Below are 12,521 nucleotides of genomic sequence, written 5' to 3'. Positions count from 1 at the left end.
TTAAAGTTTGGAGGAGATAGAAGGGGGAAGAGGTGTGAGAAGGAAGGTGGGGAAGGAGAGGTGAGGGAAGGATAGCAAAAAGAGGGTGAAGATTTATGACAATACTGGTTTTTTGTTGAATTTTTGCTTGCGAAAGGCACAAGTTTGGCGTTAACGGTCTGAAACTTAATGATCAAACAAACATTCTTCTGGGGGTTGACAACACCCCAATAGTCTTAGGGTCATTAGCACCTAAATATTCTAAATTTTTCACGTAAAACATGGGTTAGGATAAATTCTATTTACTATCTTCGAGCTTCTGCTTGTTTAATTCCTTACTTAGTTTAAGATTTTATGTTCGCTCAAGAAGTCGCGCAAACTTGCTAATCTTCTAGTTTAAGATTTACGGTCCCTCTGCAAGTTGCTAAAACTAATTAATCAGCTAGTTTAAAGTTTATGTTTCCTCAGCAAGTCGGACAAAATTACTAATCTGCTAGTTTAAAGATTATGTTCCCTCTCCAAGTTGCGCGAAAATTACTAATCTGCTAGTTTAAGGTTTATGTTCCCCGGGGAAGTTGCGCAAAAATTACTAATCTGCTAGCTTAAGGGTTATGTTTCCTCTCCAAGTTGTGCAAAAATTACTAATCTGCTAGCTTAAGAATTATGTTCCCTCTCCATTACTCTAATCTGCGCAAAATTACTAATCTGCTAGTATAAGGTTTATGTTCCCTGAGGAAGTGGCGCAAAAATTTCTAATCTGCTGGTTTAAGGGTTATGTTCCCTCTGCAAGTTGCAAAAAAATTTATTAATTTGCTAGTTTATGATCCCTCCGCAAGTTGTTGTATATTAAATTTCAAGAATTCCGGAGGATTTATGTCTAAACACGAGAAGACAATTTTGGTATCACTCGATAGCTATGACTTGGCTTTTTCCCTCGACAAAATGGTATTTTTGAATTTACTTGTTTTTTTTTCTTTTGTCAGGCTGAAAAATACGTGGAAAACATACCGTAATAGGCAAATTTTCCAATTTGTTTGGATCGCTTTCTAGAAAAAGTCTAAGCAATGTCAGGATCAACAAGAGGATATATTTGAAAGGAAATATTTGGTTGTTGACAAAGACATATATGTTGGTACAGACGTTTTTACTTGTCTCTCAACAAATAGTTAAAAAAAAAACTTACTCATGGGAAAATACGTGCGGTTTCACGGCCTAGGTTTGCCTTTGTATATATTTAAATATCTCAGAAGCACAAAAGTAAATTCAAAGAAGGACAAACAATGGAATCCAGGAATACACTCACAATTTTATTATTAACAAAACACGTAAACCACATAAAATTGACGGTCAGAGTATGACCAGAAGACTCCTTAGATCAGAATTTCCCAACAACATTCCAGAAATTGATGGCTATAGATATTAATAATTTGATTTTAATAAATGGTGAACGTTTTCTTATCAGTGCAAATATCAATGATTATGTTGCACCCATATGATGAAGCCACCCTCCATTTTCCCACAGTTGCCAAAATACCAGTAGTTACACCTGACCAAGTTCAGAAAAGACAAAGATCCTGCCTTTAGAATATCAAGCTCTCCCTTTCATACCCCAGTGTAGCTTATCACCAGAATACCGGTTTTAGCCAGTGGCTGGTTAATGGTACCTTTGCCATAAATAAAATAAACAAAAAGATCAAGTGGTTAATTTGAGATCTTGCCCATGGATACACAGCCATGCTACTTCCATTGTAGATTCAGGAAATGTGTAAGGATCCCCCTTCTTAATTAGTAGGATTTCTTTCTTTGAGGGGGGCCTTTTTTTGTAATACCACATTGAACTTAGATGTTACAATTAAATATAATATTTTGATTGTCTTTCAATCTCTCTCATGTTCTTTTCTCCCCTTAACGCTTATATTTTGCTCTTTAACAGAGATGTATTTTCTTTTATGCACCCTCCTGTATCCCAGGAATCTAACCTTACAAGGAGTGCTACAGCTTACTTAATATTTTAATTTTTGGGTATCTTCAGTTCAATTTAATTTACACTTAATAGAAATAAAAAATCTTATAATACACTAAATAGGAAACAAAAAATAAGACAAGAAATAAGCAGAAAAGACACAGTAAATAAAACACTAAGAAGAAACAAGAAATCTTACATCAATTACAGCTAGAAGAGCTCTCAATGCAGGGGCTTTGCAGTTGTCATCCTTTCCAGTGACATCTTTAATTAGAGTTTGAGTAGCCATAATCACATCATCTGCTTTCTGTGACAATTCTTTGATGGCTAAATACATCATTCTTCGCAAATTTACATCTCTTGATTGTGAAAGCTTTGTAATAGCAAAGAACACTTTGGTTGCTTCAGCTCTGCTCAAAGATTCACCCTGAAAAGTAGTTAGGCATAGTGTGCATGGGCAAAAAAAAAGTTTCCAACAGGGTATAGAGACATGGAACAGACCAAGTAAATTAGTAAAATGGTTATAGTTAGAAACAGGAGAATCTCCCTGGGGGTTGGGTGTGGTGCCTCAAATGTATTTTCAGGCCCACAATTTCCCCATTATCAAGGTGGCCTCTGGGCACATTTTACTCCGAATCTCTCTACATTGCATGTAGCATTGAAGAACTAGATATCTGGTAAGAGATAAATAATTGTGATGACTTAAGAGATATTATTCACTTTTCGACGAAACACCTAAAATTAGGTATACTTTTCTCAAACCACACTTCCTTTCTATGACAAACAAACAAACGTTCAAATGAAGATAAATCCATTTATCTAGACAGTGAAAACAGGTACAAAAGTCTAGATATTTGCCACCTTCATTGGAAATTTTATTTACATTTAGGCAAGATTAAAGAAGAAAATTTACCTCAAGACTCTGAATGAACTTTGTCATTGAACTCTTTCTGAAAAAATCTAGTGAATAGCCCGGAAGTTTATTATTTTGTGAATAACCCGAAAGTTAATTATTATGTTTTGTATAAATATGTTAGTTTCAATTTTAACACTTTAATATTTCTACTGATGATGATTGCTGTATATGTGATCGAAGTATATAGACTTTTTACCTGTTTTCACAGTCTAGATAAATGGATTTATCCTCATTTGAATGTCTGTTTGTTCAATATTATTCACACCTTAACTTATGCTTAGTGTTTCAAGCAATGGATTTCAAATACAAGGATTCAGAAGTATGAAGATTAATAAATTCTTTTTGCAGTAAAAAAAAGTAGCAAGTTTACTTACACTACAATTGCCAAGATAGATGATCTTGACTAATAGGAAGACATTGGATCCCCCAACTTTAAACTTAGGAAAATTTGAATAGGGAAAGGCATTTTGAGGATACAGCTCTATTATGGCTGATCGAAACATATTCAAAAATACTTGTGTATGCCAAAACATTAAACTTGCCACCTGTGATAAACTTTCATGCAAGTTTGGGAAGACCATATTTTGTTTTGATACGAGTGTCACCGGCTCTAATAGAGCCAAATTCATTTCTTATGTCCACTGTATATAAATATAATTCAGTATGATCATTCCCTATCTGAACCGTTATACAAAGCCGGACCAAGATACAAGTGCTCCAGAGAACATTTAAAAAGTATAAACATAAGCAACATTTAATTTTTTCAAAGGTAGACAAGTCAGATTTCTCTTGAATGTAAAACTTGGTTTCACCTTTGTAACACTAAATTTTAAAGAATCTAATTTTAAATTAATTTATTCCAATACATATATGAAAAATGGTAATTAGTAGTGCAATGTTATTATTAGATGTTTCTAGGAATTACAAGTAGGTTTCGAAGTTTCGAGTTGGTTTGAAAGGCATTTTGAGAAAGTTTCTGCAAAAATACGTGTTCCAGTGTAATATACACTGGACCACTGATGCCAGATTAAATGGGAGGAGTTGTTTGTACATGCCAAGGAAGTCAAAGTAGCCAAAAATCACTAAGCTGTGATCTTACTGTTACATTATTTATATACAGTGCTTATGGCTAAGTAAACGAAAACAAAATAGAAAGAACAAAACTACAAGACAAATGTTAAAAATTAATCAAATAAATGTTAAGCATTTTGAACAGTCATATGATTGCATAAAAATATGTCAATAAAGTGTTTTACCTTAAACACTCTAAATTTCAGGAGCAGACCTGGACATTCTGTCTTCTGAGACTCATGCATGGGAGTTTTTCTATGTAAAGCTTAATCTTCAGTTTATTTACCATTTTAATTATACCAAAAGATACTAGCTCAAAACTCATTCCATAGACTTCATTTTTTAATGCCTTGATGACAAATTCGGGGTATAGCAAACATTTTCAATGGTGGATCCAAGGAGAGCAGGGGGTGGGGGGGGGGGGGCAGGCTACACTAGTTTATTTGCAGTTTGATTTGATGCTCTTTTATACATTTATACAAAAACTCATCATGATCCTGGCTAATCCCCCTCCCAATCCTGGTTCCATATCTGAGCACTTTGCTAGTTCTTCCATCCTGTAATTCTTTGAAATACCATCACTGGTAACCCAAAACCAATAATTAAGCGAATTTAAAAATTAACTAACCTGGTTCAAAAGGACCAAAATCTTTCCAAGACAAAAAGTGCATTTTCTCACATTTAATGATGTCTCATTGAATAGAGATGATGCTTCAAGTAACAATGTGCTTTTATCCAAATTTCCAAAAGGATTTCCACTTCCTACTAAAAAGGAAGTAAAGAAATTAAAATAAGCTTAGAGAAAAATAAAACACCAAAAATACACTGACATAACAGAAGGCTAAGACTCTCGTCTTACCTAAATATAGATTGAATATCAAAGTCCTATAGAGTGTGAATAGAGGGGTATGGTACTGAGCTTTTCTTCAGTCTTCAAAAATTCAATATGACAAACACCTTAAATTTATTGAGTCACCAACTCTGATGTACAGGATGAAGAAAAAAACTTTTAAAATCATGGTACAGAAACTTAATGAACCCTAATGATATGAGTCCTTTCTTTAGTCAGCCATATCAAAAAGCTGAATCTTTCCTGGTGTCAGCAGATAAAACTTCTTTACTACCATATCCATTCTACCCTCCTCTAAAAACAGCCAGTCTCAGCAGAAAATCAAGTCAGAAACCCTCAGCTCATTCAAGGCAGCTGTTGAAAAGGAGAAAAAAGCTGAATGAAGGTTGAACTGGGAAGCTGTGCAGCTTCATTGAAGCCACATCAACAGCAAGATGTCTACTGCAGGTCCTTACTATCTTATATTACTGGTAAGGAATTTGTAAATTGGTCCATTAAAACATGGAACATGTTACCTGACCATGTTGTTTCAAGAAATAATGTTGCAGCTTTGGTTGGAACCTTTTTTTATGAACGACAGTATATAAAGCCATAATATTTATGGCATTTGTATGATATGTTTACCTCAGTTCCCATAAAAAGAGTTTCATTAACTTATCTCTTTGTTCATTCCAATGTATTTGCTTATTTCCTTAATGTGTTCAGCCTAAAGATTGTATTTGTTATTGTGCTACCAGTCAATACCCAGGGGTCCTATTCCTGTTTATTGTTTACTTGTAACAAGACAAGCCAATGGCTTACTCTGATTTTTGTTTAAAATAAATAAAATTGCAATTTAATGGCCATAATTTAGCAACTACACTGGACTAGATATGATACCTCCCAATTCCCATGGCAACACAAGAAACAGTAATACTTGGCAGTATCAATGATTGGACGAGCAACGATTATGAAAAGAGTTAATACTTTCACTACAAAAACAATACCTTTTGTCTAGTTCTAGACTTGTTTTAATTTTAATATGTCAGCCTTAAATTTCTTATGTAAAAAGATTTAAAGACTTCTCTGGAAATAACTTAACAAATAAAAAGCTATAGATAAAGAGAACTCAATATTTTCAACTTATCTTAACTGTTGGCCAAAACAAAGTTGTGCCATTTGTCAATGCCACAATAAATTAATCTTAGTCATAATACAAATTGGTGGGTGTGTGTCTAAGATATAGTTCTACACCCCAGGGTTAATGATAACAGCTAAACTGCAATAATATTTAGGAAACTATTTATTCTATGGATAAAAACTGTTTTATTATTTTTCCTTGTATGGCACACAAGATAAGTGTATTGTAGATATGATCAACAATAATACTCCTGTGGTAAGTGAATGCGATTTGGTTTACAATGGCATAGGCAAAAGATTCAACCCATATTCTGGAATAAAAATTCCTGATGTCCTAGAAAATTCTAGATAATGGGCTTCCACAATCCTGGTAAACACTTGTTAGTCAAGGATGAATCCAGAGCAAAAAAAAAAAAATACCCTTGGAGGTTTTTCAAAGCACCTATATTTGCCCTCGCTCCCCTCACAGGGCACCAAACTTTAATGAATTGAGACAAACGTCTAATGAAGACAAACAACAAAAGACAAAGATTGATTTTATTATGGCATTGACCATGAATGAATGATTTTATTCAGTGACTAAACCCGTACAGAGTATTTCAGAATCTAATCTACAAAATATAGCATAAAATATCAAAAACTGAAAATCAGAAGCGAAATACTAAACACCACACAGAAATAAGGAAAAGGAAAAACAATAAATTGACAAAAATTATTAGCACTTAATAGTAATTAAATGAAAAAAAAAAAAATTAAAAAAATCATACAATATTTAGTCTCTTTGTTCGGTTCAAATATTCCAAAACAGCATACCAAGCCTCTTTGGTGAACCAGATAACATTATTATAAAAATTATTTAGTGTAAAAAAACGCTGGTAATTTGAATTGCATTTCAGTTCTTTCATTTTCAAAAAATTCACACTCAAACTGATAATGGTATAAAGTGTCCTCGTCACCGCAATCCCAATTGGAACAATCGCTTTTATTAATTCTATATAAAAATGAATTTAATTTACAGTGACCAGTTACAATTTGTGTCAGTTTATAATTAGGAGTAATTTTTGTGACTTGAGGAAGGTCAGTATAAACAGTAAAAAACTGAAGGATCCAGGGCTTAACAACTTGGCAAAATAACTCATACCATTTCATATATAAGTTTTTACATAAGGTTTTCGTAAGGTTCTGAATTTCATTTATAGTCTTAGAAGTAGAAAGGGAATTACCAAATATAAAATTTACTTGCGAGTCTGTATAATGTGAATGATCATTTATATTATAGTTTTTCAAGTTACTGACGGATACCCAGTAATCGGTCATTTCTATCTTGATAGCTCGTTCGAGATACATCTATGTATTCATAAAATCGTTATTTGTGCAACAAGATAAATTCGTTATTGACACTTTGGGCTCTTTAAAAAAAGCTTTTGCCAGAAACAAAATTGACATTCTATGGAAAGACAGTATCTTTTTTAAAAGTTGTTTTTTTTTTAGCGCTGACTGCCATACGAGTATTGCATACAAAATGATAGATTCAATAGCAGCTTTGTATAATTTTCTTAGGGCAAATAGCTTAAGACCCCGAGTGGTTCTGGTGGCACATAACAATTTTATTGAATATTGCTTTGGCGACTTTTATTTTGCTTCCAACATAATCATTTCATAGTATCAAAGTACCATAGTATTTTCTATCAAGAATTAAGCCCAAGTATCTCACTTTATCGCTTATTGGTATTCTATGGCTTAAAAACCGAAGATTAATCTGTGGGATTTCTCTTTTCTTTGTAAAGATGATAGCTTCGTATTTATTAGCGTTAAAATTTAATCTATTTTCATCAGCCCATTTTTTTAATAGTGTAAATATCTTTTTTGTAGTATGATTTATGAAATTGACATCATTAGAAGATATTGTTACACAGTTATCATCAGCATACGCTAGCATTGTACAGCCTGTCGTTAACTCTGAACAAAGTAAATCGTCCATATTAATAGACCATAAGAACGGAGAGAGTATGCTTTCTTGTGAGCAAGATTTTTTAAGGATACGAGTTATATTTATCAGCTTTGTCACAATAAGAAACTGATTGATCTGATAGATAACTTTTAATCAACATAACTAGAGGAGTGGGGCAACCTAAATCTAATAACTTTTTTAAAATCCCGGGGTGCCATGCATTGTCGAAGGCACCTTTAATATCAAAGAGAAGACAAAATGTAAATTTCTTCAAAGTAATATTTTCTTCCACTGTTGTAACGAGTATATCCAGAGCATATATTGCTTATTTACCTTTAAAACATCCAAACTGGTTATTAGAAATCCAGTCCTTATTAATACTTAAATCATTAAAAATATATGATAGGATTCTTTCGAATATTTTGCCAAAAACTGGTATCAAGCTGATGGGTCGATATGAAGACGGTAAGCTGTCATTGATTCTCCCTCGTTTAGGAATAAATATAATTTTAGCATTTCTTCAATCCCTTAGAAAATACTTTATTTCCGAACATGCATTATATTTTAAGAAAAGTGGGAGCCAAGACACGAGAATTTTTTTTAATGACTATATTGACAATGCCATCTAGGCCAGGAGCTTTCAATGTTTTAAGAGAATTAATGGCATCTTGTAATGAATCAATTGTTATTGGTGACAGTTTATCTTGGTTATTATCAAATACATATTCAAGTTGACCTCGAATCTGGCGGTGATAAGAAGTTTCCGTTGAGCAGTCATCGGGGGTAAACCATTTGTCAAAGAATACCTCACCAGCTTCCTGGTATGATTCGGCAAACACACCATTATCTTTTGCAACATGGATTGGAGATACTATAGGGGGGGGGATAGAGCAGATTGTATGTAGTGTTTTCCAGAGATCTAAGCTACCTTTGTGTAGACCCAAATTTGTCCAGTCTTTATGTTTGTTATTTTTAATTTCATTTGAATACAGTCTTTTTTTCATTTTCATAGAGGGCTAATTTTCATAAGCTGAGTTAGTATCTAATTTTTTTAATTCTATTATATAATTATGCCTTTATTCAGTTAATTTTTGGGTCCACCATCTTGTATACTTATTGAGAATGATATTTTTTTCTCAGGTATTGCAATATTAATTCCGATTTGTATTATATCTTTAAGGCTTTCAACACAATTGCCACTCTCTTGTTTATTTTCTGAAAGAATGTCAAATATGTCGTCGATTGTATATAAAATAAGTTTTCTAAATAAATTACAAGTCTCTTACATGTAATTGAAAATGGGAACAGTCATACTTCTAAGATATTAGTCTTGAGTGGGACACATTAACTTAAAATAAATATAGCCGTGATCTGAAAGAATGGGGCAAGTTAATACTTTCCAATTATAAATATCACGGTATAGACGGTTTCCGACGGCGGTTGTATTCTGGCTCATGGTATTAGATCTTGTATAAGTTGCTACTGATGGATCATTTACAACAACTAATGGCAAACATACGAAAAACAATTCCATCTCAGCCCCTCTCCCGTCAGTAATATTACTAGAAAGCGAAATAGGGCTTCTGGCATTAAAATTCCCACCTAAAATTAATGTAGACCTATTTCCTAATGTCTCAATCGGAGATAGACAAAAGAAGGGGTTTTTATATGAAGGAGGACAATAAGCTGACACAACTGTAAAGGTCTTCTTATTAATATAAATGGAAACTACAACACATTCATTTGTTGAAACATCATAATGTAAATCTGCTTTCAGCGTATTTTTAACAAAGATTGCTGCGCTATAAAATTTTTTCAAAGGATCAAATTTAGAAAAACACCGGTAATTTGGTGGTACCGAGGAGAATTTTAAATTTTTATTCACGTAAGACTCTTGAACTGAAATAATACCTGGTTTAATTACCTCAATATTTTTATACACTTCTAATAAAGCTACAGACGAGTGTTGTAAATTAATCTGAAGAAATGATAAATTATTTACTTGTGTTGCGCTCTGCATTTAAGTTGTATAGTCGATATTTTTTTTTAACTGATAAGTTATTTCTCGAGCAATTTGACAGTTTTTATAGTCATACAATGGATGTAGTTGACTTTCGACCTGTCCTTTAAATCATGAACGACAGCATCGATGGTTATGGAAAAATTTATTAAAGTCCTTTTAATTGTTGTCGCCCTATCACCCATCATCACGTTAAATAACCTTTGCGTACCGACTTCTTGTGTACGAAAGGACAACAATTGGTGCATCGTATAAGGTTGATATAGTCCTCGGAATAGAGGCGTAAAACTCTAAAATTGAGCCCTCCTCTTTTTAAAATTTCTGCTCTGATCTTTGGGCTCATTTCTCATCTTACGTTGCAGCTTTTTCCTTTTTCTACAGTCGTAACCACTTCTAAGGTTTCTCCAGCAGTAACGAGATTTACAATATCTGAATTACTTTGACCTATAAACTCTTTGCACTCTGATTTACTTTTAAATGAAGGAGTACCCCTCACAAGAATTCTTGGCAGGCGTTTTTTCCATTCCCTCGGAGTATATTTTAGTGCTGCTGAATTTTCATTGAGAACACAAAGAGCATTGCTCAAATCTTGTTTTGAAGTAAGTTCAACAATAATTTTACCTTATCAGCCTTGTATGATTTTTTTTAGCTGAGAATTTGCAGATATCTCATCTGATTATTTCGCTAATATCTTGCACAATTTTTTCTGGGGGGTCCTCCTTTTCTTTGTATGATCAATACCCTCATTACTACTTGGCTCAAGAATGATACTAAAGGTTTCAGGACCTTTCACAACGCTAGAGTATGGTCTACAATTCACAGAGGAGGGTGGAGCCACTGTGTCTTTATTTTCCAATTTTTGCTGTAATTTAATTATATTTTGGAGATTAACATTCTCGTTGCGCAGGAGATTTGGGTTTTCTTCTAATATCTGATGATATATTAACTGAACTCTCTCACAAATGTCAAATGCAGAGTCCCTACCTCCTGGAATTTTTTTAACCTTGCTGAAAATTCCTTTTAGGGCACTAATAGCGTAGCAATACTTGTTTCATTTTCTACACCTAACTGCACAAGGGTCTCATTAATAGTTGTACTATCTGATATATTTTCCATCATTAAAAACACTAGTAAAATCCATTCATGGCTATGAATATCCGTAACACGAGACCCGAATGCAATTTACATCCTTTTCACCAGATGTTTACAGAATCGGTATCTGAACTAGACTCCATGGCATTGACCATAGTTGACACACAGAAGTACAGATCCAGTATAGACCTTAATTTTATTTCAAGTGCAAATTAAGGTAACAGGTAATAATAAAGTTCTAGTTTGGGGCCTTCTTGCTATCTTAGATAGTAGTTATGCCTAACTGAGTCAGGTGAACAGAACTTTCTGTTTTCACAAACCTTAAATATTCTAATTTAATTTTTGTTTTCATTAACTATCTGCATTTCAATATGCAATTTATGTTTCAAAATGCATCAATGTATACACTAAATTCTACTTTTTTATTTAACTGATTTTGCTTACAATTTTGATAAAGTGACAATGCATTCTTTTGCTGCTCTTATGTGTATGATTCTTTTTAAACCTTTTGTTTTGTGTGTTTTTGTTTTTTTTTACTCAAAAAATATTTTTTTAAATATATCTTCTGTATTGGGTAATAGTAATAAAAAACTAAATCAAGAAGGAATTCAGACCCCCAATTATGCCCTGGGAAGGTGATGTATTTCTATTCCACCTTTGTTAAGCTTTGCTGAATTTTGCCCTTTAATTTTGGCTTGAGCATACATTCCTTTACCTCAAGGCTTTTGAAAAGTAGGTTGGATTTTCAGCCATATTAGGATGCTTTGTACCAGTTTAGTTTACAAACACATATAACAAATTTCTTACAAACCTCAATTAGTTGAATTTTCAGAAGTACTTCCAGTTTAGTTACACTCTAAAAGAGCCCATCACAAAAACTAAGAAAGTTACTTTTAAGACTGGCTAGTTGCAAATCACAACTGAAAAACTGAGCTTTCTAAAAAATGACCACACTTCAATTGTCACAACCAACTATATTAATAAACCATAGTTAATATGGGTCTTAGTCAAGATCTACAAAAATATTATTCCTTTCTTGTAGCCATTTACCATAAATAAAAAAAAAATCATAAATTTAAAGTTTTACTTAAGCTGTGAGCATAATAGTTTGAATCTAGTCCTAAAAACCACCAGCCAGATACACTTGCCTTTAACAAGCTGGATTTGGTTTCCAAGTCTATCCTATTCTCTTCTTGCAAATAGGGGTTTGGCAGATTTCTGCTAGTTGCAAAAAAAAAGCAAATAAACAACAGAATAAGCCAGCATTTCTTTCCAGCTCACAAAAAATACATCTTGCATAAAAACTAACTTTGGCATCAATTTTTTATACCAACTCATCATGCCTGATTTTGTTTAAGATAAATAAGAGAAATTATTTCAAAAATAGAGACTTTAGAACCTTTCCCTTACAAAATATTCAGATTTGTAGGTTGATGAAACCATAGTCTAATTCAATGAAAGCATAGTCTAATTCACATGTATAGGCCAATGAAAGCATAGTCTAATAGCTCATGCTAGGAAGTCTGCTGCTGGTGCTAATTCAACCATTGGGCTGATTAA

General features: G+C 33.1%; 1 protein-coding gene across 3 annotated transcripts in view; it reads right to left on the bottom strand.

Moving 5' to 3' along the window:
* LOC148954085 (coatomer subunit gamma-2-like) overlaps nucleotides 1-12,521 on the bottom strand; it is a 66,453-nt gene that overhangs the window by 31,733 nt on the left and 22,199 nt on the right. For all 3 annotated transcript variants that reach the window (XM_089086911.1, XM_089086910.1, XM_089086912.1), the window contains exons 2-3: nucleotides 4,558-4,694; nucleotides 2,142-2,369 (exon numbers count right to left, since the gene is read on the bottom strand). In XM_089086911.1, the coding sequence (XP_088943037.1) occupies nucleotides 2,142-2,369; nucleotides 4,558-4,694 (365 nt within the window). The remainder of the gene's footprint in view (nucleotides 1-2,141; nucleotides 2,370-4,557; nucleotides 4,695-12,521) is intronic.

The sequence above is a fragment of the Artemia sp. Qi Xiang Cuo genome, chromosome 3 (assembly GCF_049724085.1).
Source record: "Artemia sp. Qi Xiang Cuo chromosome 3, ASM4972408v1, whole genome shotgun sequence".
NCBI classification, from domain to species: domain Eukaryota; kingdom Metazoa; phylum Arthropoda; class Branchiopoda; order Anostraca; family Artemiidae; genus Artemia; species Artemia sp. Qi Xiang Cuo.
This window is presented reverse-complemented; position numbering and strand designations above follow the sequence as displayed.